General features: G+C 51.7%; 2 protein-coding genes across 7 annotated transcripts in view; one reads left to right on the forward strand and one right to left on the reverse strand.

Moving 5' to 3' along the window:
- Window positions 1-1,082: 1,082 nt before the first annotated feature.
- ARSG (arylsulfatase G) overlaps window positions 1,083-16,015 on the forward strand; it is a 41,387-nt gene continuing 26,454 nt past the window's right edge. For 3 of the 5 annotated variants that reach the window (XM_076353457.1, XM_076353462.1, XM_076353463.1), the window contains exon 1: window positions 1,668-1,705. The gene's annotated coding sequence lies outside the window, so the exon portion shown is untranslated. Of the gene's footprint in view, window positions 1,189-1,667; window positions 1,706-14,060; window positions 14,109-16,015 lie in introns of those variants that run through there. The other 2 variants (XM_076353458.1, XM_076353461.1) reach the window with 2 other exon arrangements.
- SLC16A6 (solute carrier family 16 member 6) lies at window positions 4,855-14,975 on the reverse strand. Of its 2 annotated transcripts, XR_012996588.1 has the most exons (7): window positions 14,914-14,975; window positions 12,608-12,850; window positions 11,830-11,973; window positions 10,920-11,048; window positions 9,093-9,914; window positions 6,391-8,476; window positions 4,855-5,143 (listed from the first exon to the last, which is right to left on the reverse strand). XR_012996588.1 is itself a non-coding variant. In XM_076353464.1 (6 exons), the coding sequence occupies exons 2-6, from the start codon at window positions 12,840-12,842 to the stop codon at window positions 8,235-8,237; spliced, it is 1,572 nt and encodes a 523-aa protein (XP_076209579.1). In that variant the 5' UTR covers window positions 12,843-12,850; window positions 14,914-14,975; the 3' UTR covers window positions 5,877-8,234. The 2 variants fall into 2 exon arrangements, 1 of the variants encoding a protein (XP_076209579.1); XM_076353464.1 differs by lacking the exon at window positions 4,855-5,143 and having other exon boundaries at window positions 5,877-8,476.

The raw sequence follows: 16,015 nt of genomic DNA on the forward strand, positions 1-16,015 counted from the left end.
ATGAACAGCTGGGTGTTGGGGTACTGGCACTACTCAGCACGCGATACGTGCTGTCCCGAAAGAGAGTCTCCAAGTACCAGGATCTGTCCGTAGCGTGGGTTGCAAGGAGAGGAGCGAAGGCCAGTTGCATCTAAGAGTTTGCGTGACGATCAAGAGAAGATGCCTTGAACTTTAATCCAGGTTATTTACATAGTTTCTCTTTTTTTTTTTTAATCAGGTTCACAGATCTAACTGGCGCTTTGTGCAAGAGGTTTAATTTCCTGTGTCAGGATGTTATTTTTAATTACTGTGACCAGGATTTGGTTAGGGTTCCATTTTTCTTTACATCACCCAGGTAGGATGCTTCCTCCTCTGTGCTGGTAAATTGACTTCCTTGTACCAGGGCCCCAAATCAGGCTGACGGGGGAGAGTTCCCACTGTGCACAATTTTCAAGATTAATTTTTGCTCTCTGGTTCACTAATCTACTTTTGTGCTCCCTTCCTGGTCTTACACACTGTGAGCAATTAATTTCTCCAAAGTGTGTGAATTATCTGCTATTCTGACAGTGAAAAAGTACACACCAGAGTGCATCTATATATATTTAAAAAATTACTCTTTTGAAATAGAATCGCTTATACATTCTGATATTTATTGCTGTTGTTTCCTTGCTTATTAAAATTGAATTTGACATAAATACATAGTTTATGTCCAGTTATCACTTTACACACTGTTAGCTGACCAGTTTGGCCCCCTCTGCTGCGCTGAAGGTGCTTTTTACCAAGGAGAAATCCAACACGTAGGTCAGGCTGCAAGATCAGCATCTAGTCCTTGAAGACAAACACGGAGGTTGAAATTCTTGTCTCATTCAAAGCTGTGCAAAAGAGATTGAATAAAAATCTTTGGGATGTGAAGAGACGAGTGTAGATCTGGGAAGGATAAGGGTTGTCTCAATGAAAACATTTTACGAATTAAAGCTTGAACGTAGTTTTGTATTTAAATATTTGGGTGATCGATTTGCATCAGGATTCGCTCTAACTGCTGTTCAGGGAGTGGGTTTCCACTTTCTCTTTTCTGAGTGCTCTTGATTGTGATATTGGATGAAGCTGTGAAGGGCTCTGACTCCTCACCGGGGGAGGCAGGAGGAGAACAGCCAGCAAAAGGGAGAAGAAACAGAGAAACTGCCTTTATGCCTGCAGACTCCTTTCCAGGTACAGTTTATTTAATGTATTTTTCTTCGGGCAGAGCATGGGGAATTGCATGAGTTACCAAAGGAGGGGAAGTCTTGCAAGGCTGGCAGGGTTTCTGTGCCGGCGAGGGTGGATGCGAGTGCTGCTGAAGGTGCAGTTTGGGGTTTTCAAGCGAGGGCAGAGACAAAACCCCTCACCGGATTACATGCAGCCGATGTTTGAGCAGAAAAGGGCCGTGTTTTGTGAGCAGCAAGGGGATGACTGCGTGTCTGTCGTGCAAGGGCTTGCTGGAGGTCGGGGAGCGGATTCCTCCGGTGGTACCAAGCAGATGGGGGTGGGATGTGCCCCCTCCGGTGCCCGCTCTCGCCCATGGGGGATCGCCGGGGGGCCCTTTGCTGCAGGGTGGTGGCGTGGCCGCCTCGCCTGGACTCCCCAGCCTGCGCTCCTCCCCTCGCCGTGGACGGGGACGGGGAGGAGCGGGGCTCCCGCGGTCACGCCGCAGCGGGGAGGACTAAAACATGGCAGGCAGCTCTGCACCGTGAGTGCACAGGCTTTTGCTTCGGGCTTCTCTGACTGTGTCTGGGGGGGGGGACGGACCCGGTTTCGTGCTGGCTTTCCCTGGCAGTGCCGAACTGCCTGGTGTCCTTTGCTTGGTGGGACCAGTTGGCAGGAGCCCATCCCAGCGGCACGGGAGGCCTGCAGCACCCGATAGCGCCTGGGGCTGCCCCGCAGCAGGGCGCGGGGGCAAGGCTGTGCGTGGCTGATGCTGATAAGCCGTTGTTGCTGCGGCCTGGGGCGTGTGAGGGAAGAAGATACAGGCGCACGGGGTGTTTGGTGGCTGTTACTTGGTACGGTGAGGGTGAACTCGGAGTGCGCACCGGAGGCCTGGGGCCGCAGCAGGAGGAGGGGAAGGGAGTGATTTGACGGTGGGCAGGGAGCCCTGTGGTGGGTGGGAAGGAGCTGGCTTTTCTGGGGGTTCAGCTCCAAGCAGGGCCCGGGCTGTTGCTCCACACGTGTTTTCCAATTTCAAGTTTCCCAGCGTGCACACTGCAATATTCGGCAAAGGCTGGCTTGTCCCCTAGCGCTGCTTTCGGAGGAGCAGCAGAGGCACGTCCTGTCCTGCATCCACAGGGATGCGTCCCGTTCCGCAGCAAGGCTAGCTTCTGGTGCCGGGATGCAGGGGGCACCCTGCCCCGCTCTTCCCTCCTGTCTGTGCAAGCCAGAACCTACTTTCACACCTGGTACGGGCTCTCTAGAAGAATGCAATCTGGCAATGTCAAGGTGTAGTAATTGCTGTGCCAGCTCCTGCCTGCAGATGCTGAATCTTGAGTAGAAGTGGCCATGCGTGTCGAGGTGTCCTCAAATCCCCGCTGTGCTCCGGCTGCCAGGGCCGGCTCCGGCCGGGACACACAGCCGCTGCGTGGTCACCGCCGGCAGAGAGAGGCAGGGATGCAGACCTGCGAGGGGAAGGATTTGGGTAACTTCCAGGCACAGCACTTGACCGGAGCAGATAAAAGGCTTCAGCAGCAGGTTTGTCCGAGTGGCAGTGTCAGAATCAGACCTTGTCATATATCTTTGTATCCTTCAGGCGATCTGTGCATCCATCACTGGGTTATTTAGTCATTCATTTACAGTCAGTTTATACCCTCTGTAGGAAACCTTCTCTACCATCACGCACGGCGTGGAGGTGCAGTGGGGGTCATGTGTACAAGCTGCTGAGCTGGGGGTTAGGGTTAGGGAGGAGGATCATGATCAATGAGGATCACCGCGAGGGGAGCTGACCCCGCTCGCTCAGTGCCCAGGACGGAGGTTAGGAGGATGCTCAGCAGGGGTTAGGAGAACGCTCGGCTTAGGCGGGAGCATCACCCTGTTACTGTGCATGGGCAGTGGTGCGTGGCTGCCCTGTGCCCTCCGTGCCCAGCTCCTGCAGTCCTTGAACCCCAGGTATAACTTCACAAATGGCCTTCGCTCTTCACTGGTGATTTTGGGTCTTTGTCTCATTTTGCAACATTTAAAAAAAAAAAAAAAAGTACTAGCCACATCAACAGCAAAATGCAAAAGCCTCAATGTGCTTGAAGTGCTTAAAATGCCTAATTTTGATAACTTCCCATAGCACAAGTGCAAGCTGGTGGAGACTAAAGCGAATTAGCGGAGCAGAGGGGCAGGACGGTGGGTACCAGCGTTGCCGGGGAGAGCAGGTTGCTGAATCAGGAGCACAGGGTGGTGCTCAGCACCCCGGTTTGCCATTGCCCGTCTCGGTCTTGCTGCTGCTCGGGCTCTTTGGGGCTGGTTTGGGCCATTCCTCTGCCAGGCTGACTGCGGCAAGCGGCCGGCAGCGGATAAAGTAGAAAAAGACGTTCACGACATTAATGAAAGCTTTGACAAAAAGAAAGCGAGGGAAACTATTGTCTCCTCGGCCTTATTCTCATAATGTCTGTGTGTAATAAGTCTTTTGATTATGCTTGTGGCTTCTGTGACAAAGCAGTGATTTAGGGGGCTGTCTTTACAGAGGCAGAGCTGCTCACATGGGCCAAAGTGCTGGTGAGTAATATTTTACCACAAATTGTTGTAACTGGAGCTTGACAACTGCAGTAGGAAGGAGGATGGGGGGTTGCATTTGATTTATTAGATGACTTACTGCAATTTGCAAGAGCGAGCTTTATGCTAGCGCAGCCACGAATTTGCAAATCCTGCAAGTAAAAGTCCATGTGAGTGAAACCGGGGATGGGAAAACTCTGTGTTTTGCTGCCGGGATCCCCAGAGGTCGCCTGGATCGGCAGGAGGCACGCATGCATCGTGGCTGCAAACCGGCTTCTCGAACTGACGGCATCTTGGGATGCCCGGGAGCCTTTCCCACGCGTCGGCGGTGCGGTATGCCGGTGGGAACCACGGGTCCTGTCTTTTGGTGTGGACAGCAGGTATAAAATAATTCCTCTGGGCAGCAGTGCTTTCTCTCTCAGCCCTCAAACCAAGCCAGAAGGTAAAGGGATGTTTTCCTAAACCCAACCTGTGAAGCATCTTTAAGATGAGCTTTAAAGAGGGAGGGAGGGAGGCTGCTGCTTGGGCTTCCATCACTGTGAAAATTCAGGTCATGTTTACTACGGGCAGCTGGAAAATGATGATCTCAGGTGCTAACAAGTAACATCTGAAAGGAAGCATTAAAATGTTCAAGCTGTTTTGTAAGCACCTACTTTACTTTTTTCCAAAACCAGTTCAGCTATTTTAAAAGATTCATTTGTCCTGTTAAGTACCTGGTGTCGGCTTATCTAAAATAAGTGAAAAAGAACAAGAGGTTGCCTTCCCTTTGAATTTCAAATGGAAAAATGGTTTTGTCGTTTTTTTTTTTTTAAAAAGACCCCAAAACAACAAACCAACCCACTGTACAGCTTCCTTTCTGCTTCAGAAAGGATACGTATCTAGGGTCTGAGGGCTTTTTGTCCTTCTGCAAGCTGACCTTGTGTAATTTCCTTTATTTACATTTGACTGGCACTGGCCTCATTGACTACAAGAGTTTATACAGCCACTTTTGAGAGGAATACCGATGCTTGCAGAAGTGAGTTTTGCCCCGCGTTGTCCTCTTATTTACTGGTACAAAGTAGATGTACAGTGCTACTGAATAAAAATAAGTATTCTTATCCTATTTTGTTCTGGCCTTAATGCCTTCATACCAGGGTAACAGAGGAGGACGTGGGCAATTCATTTAAACTGTGGAAAAATTACTTAAAATTGTTTCTGTGCAGGGAGACAACTGATAGTGTTACAGTTTTATGTGCTTTTATTTATGTGAACAGTGTGCAGCCTTTGTAAGGCTTTTATTTTTTTTTGGGTTGTTTTGAGGAAGCTGTTGCAAATAATGTTTGTTCACTGCTGTAATTAAGCCAGAGTCAAATTTGGAGACAGATTAGCTTCCCGGGACTTTGGTATTTGCGTTAAGTCTGCTCCGCTTGCACGCGTGATCACCTCTGTTCTAGGACTTCTGCAACCAGAATGAAAACAAATTGCACTTAATACATATCAGTGGCGTGATGATTCCTTCAACAAGTAGTTCATTTGCAAATCTAATACCTGCATTGATATTTGGAATTAAGCAGCATGGCAGTGTGACTCCTTGTAGGGCTTGGTGATGCTGGGAGTTATGGGCTAAGCGGGGAAGGGCGTATCTCAGCTGGTGTAAAAACAAATAAGGTTTGAGGGAGAGAAAATTGCCCTTTAGTGCGACTATCCTGCTATTTAGTGGCTTGATTTCTGATACATGAGCTGCCTAGCCTGGCATGGAGAAAGTATTCTGCAATTCAGGGAGATGATAAAATAATTACATGATTACATGCTTCTTGAAGACTTGAGGATAATGTTCCTAAGTGCCACCAATTCAGTTACCACTCAGAAGAAGAAAAGGCTCCTTCTAATCAGGCCTCCCCGGGTAAGGGTTTACAAGAGTACCCTTGAGGTCAGCGCTAATCTACCAGCTTCCAAGCAACTAATTTTAAAAGAACGTGGGATTGCCCAATTTGCAGGGTAAACACGCTACTTCAGGCTGAGGAAGCGGCATGTGACAGCCACGCTGCCACGAGCCCTTCGGGGAGGGGAAGCGGGGGCTGGACCCCACAACAACCTCGCGGGGCGAAGGCTGACCCAGCCTCATCCTAGGGATGGAGAAGAGGGAGAGGAGGAAAGTGTCTTCATTTCTTTATTAAAAAAAAAAAAGGAAAAAAAAAAAAGAAAAAGTTTATTGCAAAACTCAGTGTTTTAGAGTATTTCCAGAGTCCACTAGGTACGTTACAAACAAATCAGTAAATCCTGCTTTGAACGCATTAAAGCCTGCTTCTGGGTCTTCTGCGCCCGCATACACACATACTCACTCGCTCCCCTGCTCGTGCCGCTACACAGACAGGAACAGAAATGTACTGTGAGGTCAGTGACAAACATATTATTTGATCTGTATTGGAAATTGTTGTAAAAAAAAAAAAAATTAAATTACAGTAGAACCTCGCAAATCTGCAGAACAGGGAGCTTCCACACACACGCAAAACCTGGAGGCCTTATTCCACTTCCAAGCAGAGTTGTAATAGCAAAGTGCTGTAGTGAGGTCTCGTATCACAAAGACTTCAATAATCTTACAATTATAGTCTACAGAACATTTACCAAAATGCTTGAAGTATCATAAATTAACAATAAATAAAAAGTACATCTTAATGCAACATCGTTATTTGTTCATTTACTCACTGATTCACAAAACTCTAGTTCTCTGTAAGGGGTCTTCCAGTCCTGGGTGCAATGCAGCGAGGTTCTGCTGGCCGTGATAAAGTGCTGAGGCAGAGGAAGGACACGAGACCGCAGGTCTCGGGCAGTGAGGATGAATCGCTCTAGCCACTTGGTTGCAATAGTGCCTGTTTCTTTTCTTTTTTTTTTTTTTTGGACATCTAAGACAGAAAAAACAAATCAAGCACCTTCCCAAAAAGAGTTGGTTTTTTGTTTGGTTTTTTTGTGGTTTTTTTCTTTTTTTCTTCTTTTTTTTTTTTTAAACAGATTGTCCCACATTTCTATGGCTGGTAAAATACAGACAGGTCAGCATAGCAGTTAATGCATGATGCCACTTCCACTTAAATACACAGAAATGTTGGTTTGGTTTTTTCCCAAACCAAAACAGACTTGTTTTATTTGTCCCCCTGAGTTGCCTAGAGGCATTAAGATGCATATAGGTGGGGTAAGCAAGCTTGTGTCACTGTGAGTAGGAATCTCTCCCATTAAGACTAAACGAACAGCTAGTACATCATCTCTTAACATTCCCTTCATGCCTTCAGTGTGCACAGGCTCCAGTTCATTTCTCACTGAAGCCAGCAGCAAAAAAAGCCTCTCGCCGACTTTGGGGGAGCAGGGAGAGCTGGGGAAGGGGGTACAGCTCAGACCAGCCGCCCCGTGCCCGCGGGGTTGGCAGATGCGGGGAGCAGACTGCGAGGGGCTGGGTAACGTGGGGGTTTCCACATTCATTCGGTGATGTGGCAAAGATTTCCTTGTGCACCTGTAAGCGAAGGTTTTAGGTACATTAAGACATACTGGGCCAAATCCTTCCTGCGGGGTGGGCTGGTTACAGCAGCGGAGCTAGGTCCATTGACACCAGCTGAGGCCTTATGGAAAGAGATGCTGGATCTGTAGTTTATTTTTTTTTTCCTTTTTAAATAACAACTGGGTTACCTAAGACCTACCTATTAAAAACAGCTACACTCTATGCTGTAAGAGTAAGTTTCCCAACAATTTCACAAGCTAGCAATACAAGATAGGTATTGAAGAGATTGATGTAAAAACAGCTTTCCGTTACACAAAAGATAATTTTTCCTCTCCCGTTATTTAAGCTAACCTCCTTTAACAATCTTAGAATAAATTAATAAATACTAGTTAAATTAGAAACAGTACATCAGATCTGACTATCAATAGAAAACAGTTCTAAGGATACCAATCAGGAGAAGAAAAATGATCTTATGAAATATGTGCAGTAATAACTGGCCATAAGACATATGGAGCCTCCGATTTCCCAGCATTTGTGACGTTCAAGTTAATTAGAAGAACATTAGCAATGGTTTAAGTCAGCTATCTAGTCTAGCCTCCTCCTCAAATCTGAAACATGAGTCCATATTCTTCCAGAAGATTCAGTTGGCTACTGGTGGTGTACGAAATGCTTGTCTCCAGTTCGTATCACCCGTTTCTTGTCTGCGTGGAATTTGTGGTAAGGGATGGGTGAGGACAGTCAGAGCCTGAGCTGCTTCTGCTGTTGCTGTTCTCAGTTTTTCTGGGATCAGTCAAACCTTTACCTATGCTTGTTATCAGGAAAGCAGGAGTGTGCATCACATCTTCATGCTAGACAGAAGTTACTCTTATGTGGCTGTGTTTTCTATGGAGCTTTCCATTGTTGGTTAAAAAAGTTCTAATAATAAAAAAAAAGTTGTCGGTAGCAACTGTTCACATTTAAAATTTCACATTCCCTTTAGAATGTAGTTTTAAAACGTGGAGCAGAGCTGACGTTTTCCCCAGTCTTATGCCGAGTACATTAGATGGAGAAGGAACAGGGTTTTTTATGCCGTGCCATCACAGCCTTTTCCTGAATTTTCTGCTTTTCCAATATCCATTTCAATAAAGTCATCTGGTAAGTCTGGTACGACCTCCGCCGCGCTCTCCTCTGCGCACTGCTGCTGGCGGTGGCACAGCCCAGCCTTGCACGGTCTCACCAGGGACAGAAACACAGCACCCAGGACCATGCCAGCAGCACAGGAGTAAAAGGCTGAGCTGTAGTTCTGTGTCGTATCCACTAAGACACCTACGGAAAACACATTTACAGCAGTTAGCCACAACTGACTCTCCCTCTCCCTTGCCCATCCGTCCCTCATATAGGATTTTTAATCTGGCTACCACTGCATCGTTTTATTTGCAGAAGATACTTAATGGCAAACAGATGCTACCTTAAAAAAAAAGGTAAAAACATTGTGTTCAGGGGTGTGTAGCGTCATCTTCAGGCAAGTCAGAACCCTTTGAACGCTGCAGGGACTCTAAGCCCAAGATGCATCTATTTATTATGCTAGAGACTTCACCTTTCTGCAGTGTATGGTAGAAACACATGCACAGTGAAAGCAATTTGTTTCTACTGTTCACTAGAGCCTGAAGTGATGCCAGTTTTAGGTTTCTAACAGGATCAGGGTAGCACTGCAGTATTTTCCTTCACTGAGGTTCCTCAGTAGAGACTGCCTCATCGGTGGGACTCTGCAGAGCTGCATTGCAGCAGTCTTCTGGCTCCGAGAGCCTCCTAATACTAGTTGCAGGGCTTTTAGGATAGTACTATGATTAGTGCTGCCAGAACACTTTCTAGACAGAGATCAGCACCAACAGCTGTCAAACATACCAAAAAAAAAAAAAAAATAGTTAAGTTTTAGAGTTACCTGCAAGGGGTGGTCCAGCCAACCCAGCTAAGCTTTGAATGAAGACATAGACTCCAGCCGCAGAAGACATCTTTGCGATGCCAACCACGTCGTCTTCTGCCAGGAGGGGAATATGCGTGCCCGCTACTGTTCCAAGCATGAACCCAAAAAATATGCTACATGTCATCAAGCCCCAGAATTCAGAGGCAAAAGGGAAGGCAAACAACGCTACAGACAGCAGAACAACACAGATGAGTTCGATGTAGATCTTGCGGATAGGCTTTTTGTTGAGAACCCAGCCAGCTGAAATTCTTCCGAAGACCTCTGCGATCGCCATGGCCGACAGTATGTATGCAGAGTGGTCTTTGCTGATGCCAAGGCTGAGACTCAGGGGAATGATGTAGAGGGAGGGAGCGAAGAAGCCCAGTGTAGCGAACAGGCCAAAGAATGCATAACAGATAAAGCTATAGTCTCTCATCACAGAAAAGTCCAGTAGTTTGGTTTTTGGTTCTGGAGGGGTGCTGTTATTTTCAACAAGTATCTGTACGTGTTCCTTTGGTTCTTCACTTTTCGGCTCTGCTTTGGTGTTTCCAGGCACATTGCTGGGTGAGGTAGTTATTTCTACTCCTGAGTCTATGGACTCTATTGAGGTGCGTGTTTGCTCATTTTCAAGCATGTACTTTGTCTCTGTGGGCTCTTCTGGAGGCTGCACTTTCACTTCTTCTCGCTCTTTGATGATAATGGGTCGCAGCAGTGATCCGCAGATGACGATGCTTAGCTGTAGCACCCCAACAGAAAGGAGGCTGTATCTCCAGCCAATCTGCTCCTTCAAAGCAGTAATTGCTGAGGGAAGAGGGCAGAAGAAGAAAGTGTAACTAGAAAAGCCTGTAGTTACACCAAGGAGCTATTTGAATTTACAGCTAGGGAAGTAACTGAAGCTTCATCGCTGGAGGGTCCCAAGCACCTCAGCTCTTGCAGAGGTTTAGCGGGGGTCCCTCCTGGTCCATCCTGCCCAGGACCACCCAGGAGTCTGGCACCCATGTTCCTCCCATCAGCTGCAGCAGACAAGAGCTAGAAGTTGCATTTAACATCTGGCTAGCAGAAGCTATCCTCTAGGTAGCCCCTTTTGAGGTCCCAGCGAGTTTGGGATGCGCGAGAATAAAGGTGGTGTTATTTTTAGTGAATGACAGCAAACTCAACAGTTGAGTTTCCTCTCTCAGCTGACCCCACCCTGAAACCAGCTTCTAGAGGAAGTCTCCTAGCTCTACTCAAAGGTGCATGTCACTGCTTAATTACAAGCCTTCATTTGCAATCAAAGCTGCTTTGCAATGGGTATTAGCTGAAAGCAAGCATGCACAGCACAAGACCACCTGAACTGCAGAGGACAGGTGGTGACAGGGACATGCTGCCTGGGGACAGGTCTCCAGAAGGCTGGAGCAGTTCAGCAGCCCGTGCTAAGCACAAGCCCACTAACCTTTAGGAGCAGTTATGTGTACTGTGTGTATTTTAAATAGCTGAAGTTTCTCGGTCTTATTTTTAGCCTGCCAGATCTATATAGGGAACCCGGCGGGCTGTGTATCAGTGAGGCACGTCCTGCTGTGGCAGGTGATGCTGGGAAGAGCTCAGGCATCGTTAGACCAGTCTCTAGGATTACTTGTAACCCTGCCTGCAGGGCACGAGTGCCACGGGCATGTGAGCAACCACCTGTGGGCTTTAGCAGCTTGTGGGAAGGTCCACAAGCACGTGGGTATCGATGGCCTTTGGCTCCCATTTGCCTGGGAAAAGGGACCGGAGCAGCGTTGCGCTTTACGCATGCACATATCAACTCTCAGCGTTCAGGCACTGTACCTGGTGCAAAGGAGAAAACTGCAAAACATTCCCCTGTAGATGCCACTGCTGTGACCAGCGAACGTCTTTTGTCAAAATACTGTGATAAAATGGTGACAGTCGGGAGGAAAGAGAGGCAGTATCCAAGGCCTGTGAATAAATGCCAAAAATTGCCATAACAACAAGTAAGGGAGGGGGAAACACCGATGCGAGAACACGTTAAGTCAGCTTTCCCAGTGGCGAGATTACAGTATCATTTCGGCCAACTCAGCAAGTCACCCTGGAAAAAAAAATCATTGGGGAAACCAGAATGTTATTTTTCTTTAAATTGGAAGGGGGCAAAGAAAAAAAAAAAGGAAAAAAAACAAGACAAGAGACCCAACCTCCCAAACCTGCTAGATAATGCCTTCTGTTCCCCAACAGCCAGTGGGGTCCACTTTGAGGACCTCATCTGCTTAAAGAGTTTGAGGCTGTAGCAATTGCTCCCCTAAGCGAGGCAAGCTCCCGACCACGGATGTGAGCAGGACACCCAGGCCAGATTGGAGAGGGGGAAAAGTATCGGGGGGGGGGGGGAAAAAAAAAAAAGAAAAAAGAGAGAGACGGAGAAGTTAGAGGATTTGACCCCATGAACAGCTTTCATGTCCCCAGCGATCCCAGTCAATCAGAAGCAATCAGTACAGCTGCACTAGCACAGTGGTCTGCAGGACCAAGTCCCGAGGTGGTCCCCAGGGTGACATGGAGCAGAAAGCCAAGCCTTCAGCCCAGGTCATCACCTCTACCAGGAGGGGGAGGTCAGCTCAGAAGGAGCAGCAGCGTTTCTCAAGCACTCTCAGTATCGTGGGGAGTAAAACCCCCATAGCCAGAGCCACGCTTGCGGGAAGCCACAGGAGTGAGCAAAGCGTTCGGCAGGTACAGGAATAGGACGACTCACCAGAGATGACACCAATGGTGACATACATGTCCACAACAGTGCGGGCAAAGGAGGCAGTGACCATGCCAGTACTGATCAGCACCCCTCCAGCCATCACCACAAAGTGGTGACCGAAGCGATTGCTGAGGACCGTTGACAGAGGAGCTGGATGGACGGGAGAGGAAGAGAGCCGTGGTCAACACCCAAGTCAACAACTTCACCAGCTACCATCTCCTTCACAGGCACTTCTTGTACCCCTGCCCAGGTCCCCGTGACATGCCACCTCCCCTGCCAGTTGACCTCACACAGCAGAGCATCACCCCGGAGCCATCCTTGGAGCACTGCAAAGCTCACGGCATTTAGGATGTGCTAAAAAAAAAGTAATCAGAAGAGACTAAGACAGGCATGTGGCAGCCTGGGACAAACCAGCAGCAACATCCACAGACACCAGTGGATTTCAGTGAGGCTCAAGTTATTTCTAGTACTTTTCACTACGGAGTTAGGTTTCAAAACTCTTGTTTTCACCCCTTGCTGATGAGAGCTAAACAGCCGGGCCAGGATCAGCGACACGGACCACATCCCTGTACCATGCAGAAGGACACGAGATGGGGCTGAAAGGGGCTGCCGGGCTGAGAAAGACATTTCTTGGTATTTCAGAAGCATGCAGTCTCTGGGTTTTATGGCTGTTATTTATAATGGTGCCATTATAGACACGAAAGCCACAGGTACCAGGTCCTCATATGCTGAGTCAGCAGTACGATCGCCCCTTGCACTCGTGCTGAACGCCTGTTACTCTTACCTGTGAAGGTCTGTACAAACACACATATGGATATTATCCAGGATATCCTGCTGTTGGTTTCATCAAAGCTTTCCATCAGGTCATTAAAGAAGACACCAAATGATTTTATAATGCCGTATGTTAGAGCTTCCACAAAGAAGAAAGCAAAAGCAATTGTCCAACCCCATCCTCCATCAGGCACTTTAGTATAAACATTTGGAGCGGTGCACAGCATTTTTACAGCTTTGACAGTCATTTTTTGATCTGGAAAAGAGGGGAGAAAGAGCCAGGCATCAGTTTAAGATTAATTTTGCTGAAAGAGGCATGGCCTAGCAGTTGTAACATCACCATGGCACCTCTAGCTGGTCCCTGCGCTGCCGAGGGATTAAATGCAGGAGTTGGGCTGAAGTTTCTGCCTTGGTCACCCCACCGGGCTCATTTCTGCTGGTGCCCTTTGAGCCCAGGACCAGAAACTCTCCACTCAGCACCCGGGCGAGCTGTTCCCATCAGCAAAACCCAGCGCCCGGGAGCTGTCATCTGTATTTTGGTGCGTGGGAGTGGATGAATGCAGTTCGTGAAAGATCCACCGCGGGACCCAGCACGGGCTGGTAGAGCCGCAGGAACTCCCCAGGAGCACCTGTCCTGCCTGCTGCACCCTCCTGCCTGGCCCGGGGTGGCCAGTGACACCTCGGTACCACCCATGTGCTGCAGGGTCGGTCAACGATACAACCCACCATCGAACCCTGCGATGTCCTAAACCCACCAAGCAGCCGCTGGCACTCGGGGCGACGGCAGCTCCTCGGGAGCTTGCCCGTTCCCCAAAATGGCTGCCCCAGGGCTGCCAAGCCCCAGCTGCCCACAAGGCTGTAGCTTGGCAACAGGGGGTGGGGACACCCCCACTGCCACCAGCTCCCCATGCTGTCCCCTGCAGCCCTCAGGGTCACCACCACCCCCCAGAGCAGGAGGAGGCTGAAGCCCTAAGGGCTGCCGGGGGGCTGGAGGGGACCACCCCGTAAGGCACGGGGGGGGGGCGGTCTCTTCAGCCCTGCTCTGTGTCACCCGGTAGTTGTGGATGCACAGGGGCAATTTTTGTCCTGCATGGGGCTCCTTGCCAAACCCGAGCACCACCACACCTGTGCAGGGGGGACAGTCCCAGGGTCAAACCCCACCGCTGGCTCCCAGCGGCCACCCTGGGAGGGGACCATGAGCTGCCACCCCAGGCGCTGCTGGCCCCCTGCCCCATGGGCTGCCTCCGGCCCCACGCCCGTGGTGTCCTGGGCACAGCGTGAACCTGCGGCTCTTGCAGGCGGCACGTTTCCTCCCTGCGCCGCCGTCCCCAGCAGCCACAAGGCATTTCCCTCCTCCATTTTATACTCCAGATCATCGGCACGACTTTCTCGTCAGAGGAAGCCAGAGCGGCTCCAGCAATGCTTCCCCATCCCACTGGGGAACTTCTCACGGAGGACCAGGCGAGTGCGTGCGCGTTCCCGGTGGCACTGGCACCAGCATCCACCGGAGACCTGTGAGCGGCCCCACGGGAGCCTGGATGGGGTGGGGGATGCAGAGGCCCACCCGAGGGGTCCCCTGAGCGGGGCAGGGGGGTCTTCAGCACCCCGCTGACCCCTCTGCGGTGCTGCATGGTGGGTCAAGGCTAGTGCATGGCTCCCTTGGGGGCTTTTCTGCCTAGGGATGGAGCGAGGCGTGGGCTCCAGCATCCCTCTGGTGCTGCCTGCACTCAGGCTCTGCTGCAGCCCGGGCCGGGCGAGGGGCAGCCTGGCCGGCTGGGGGGCGCAGGCAGGACCACCGCTGCGTGCCCAGGCGGGAGTTGAGCCTCTGCCCAAAGTTTGTGGGAAGTGAAGATACCCCCCGAGAGAGGCAACGGGGCTGCAATGAATTCCTGTGTCACTGCACAAGGAATGGGGGGAGATTAGATTAGAAGGAAGCACGCTATTTAGAAACGGGGGGGGGGGGGAACCAAAACCAAAAAACCCACCCTAAACCACAAACCTTGGCGTACATTTAAAAATTAAAAGAAATTACGACGGGTAAAAAAAAAAAAAAAAAAAAAAAATTAAAATGCCGGAGCTCAGGGGCCCGGCGTGGCCCCCCCTTCCCTGCATCACTTTCCGAACATTTCAGACCTGATTTCTGTATCGCCACCGCCGCACCGGCTCCTCGGCGGGCGCCGGGGCCGACAGCTAAAAATAAAGGGATGCGGAAAAGGGGAGGGGGGGAAGCAAAAGGCAGGAAAAATAAAAAATAATTTAAAAAAAAGCCAAACAAAGCCCCCCCCCTCCCCCGGAGTCCCCGGGCGGGAGCCCACTCACCGGGCGGCGCTGGGTGCTGCGGCGGGGCTAGGGGCTGCCCATGGCCGGGGCAGGGCGGGCGGGAGACCCTCGGCGGCGGGGCGGCGAGAGGAGGCGGCCCCGCTGCCCGCCGGCCTCCGGCCGCTGCTGCTCCCGCTGCCCGCGGTGGCGGCTGCTCTGCGCTCGCTCCCAGCCCTTATATACCGGCTGGAGCCGGTCTCCGCCGGCGGCTCCGCAGCGCCATGTGCGCGCCGGGCCCGGCTCGCCCCAGCGGCGGCGCCGGCACCGCGTGTGCGGCGGAGGGGCGGTGCTGGCGGCGGGGGAGCGCCCCCCCCCCCCCCCCCCCCCCGCCGCTCCCCGGCCCGGCCCTGCCCCGCTCCCAGCCCCCCGCGCCGGCACCTGCCGGAGCGGTCTGGGCTCCCCCCGGCCGCGCTGCAGCCCCCCGGGGGGCGGCCGGGGCTGGAGCGGCGCCGGGCGCAGCAGGTCCCCGCCGGTTCGGCCGAGCCGGAGCCGCGGCCGCGCTGCGGGGAGGGCGCCGCTCCCCGGGGGTCGCCGGGCGGAGGAGCAGGGGCAGAGCAGCGGCAGCAAAAACTCTGCCGGTGCAAAGGGCAGGGGCGGGGGGGAGCGACCCTGCCGCGCCCCGGGCTGGCGGCCCTGCCCTCGGGGAGCGGCACGGGGAGCGGGTTTGGGTTCCCCCCACCCCGTCGCTTCCCCCCCTCCCCCCCCACGCCGAGGGCTCTCGGAGCCCGCTCCGGTTTGGTGCCGAAGTTTTGAAGCCCTTTGTTTGCAGAAAAGGCCTCCATCCCCTTATGGGAAAGGGATGAGATGGTGCAAGTTGGGGTGCGAGCAAAGGATATCCCCGCACGCTTTAGGCCCTTCGGGCAGCGTGGCCGGGATCCGGCCGCCTGCCTCCCTCCTCGCCCCGCAGCAGCGGGATGCGGTGCCGGGAGCATCCCGGGTTCGGGCTCGCGGCGGAGCAGGCAGCCGCCGTCCCGTTTGCTGTGCGAGGCGCTGGGGACGGGACGGGAGCAGCTGGGACGGGGCCGAGCACATGCCGAAGCCCCGCATGCCGTTTTTGAGGACGCCAGCGTGTGCCCATCCCCTCTGCGCTCCAGCGTTGCCA

Source organism: Aptenodytes patagonicus, chromosome 16 (assembly GCF_965638725.1).
Source record: "Aptenodytes patagonicus chromosome 16, bAptPat1.pri.cur, whole genome shotgun sequence".
In the NCBI taxonomy this organism is placed as follows: domain Eukaryota; kingdom Metazoa; phylum Chordata; class Aves; order Sphenisciformes; family Spheniscidae; genus Aptenodytes; species Aptenodytes patagonicus.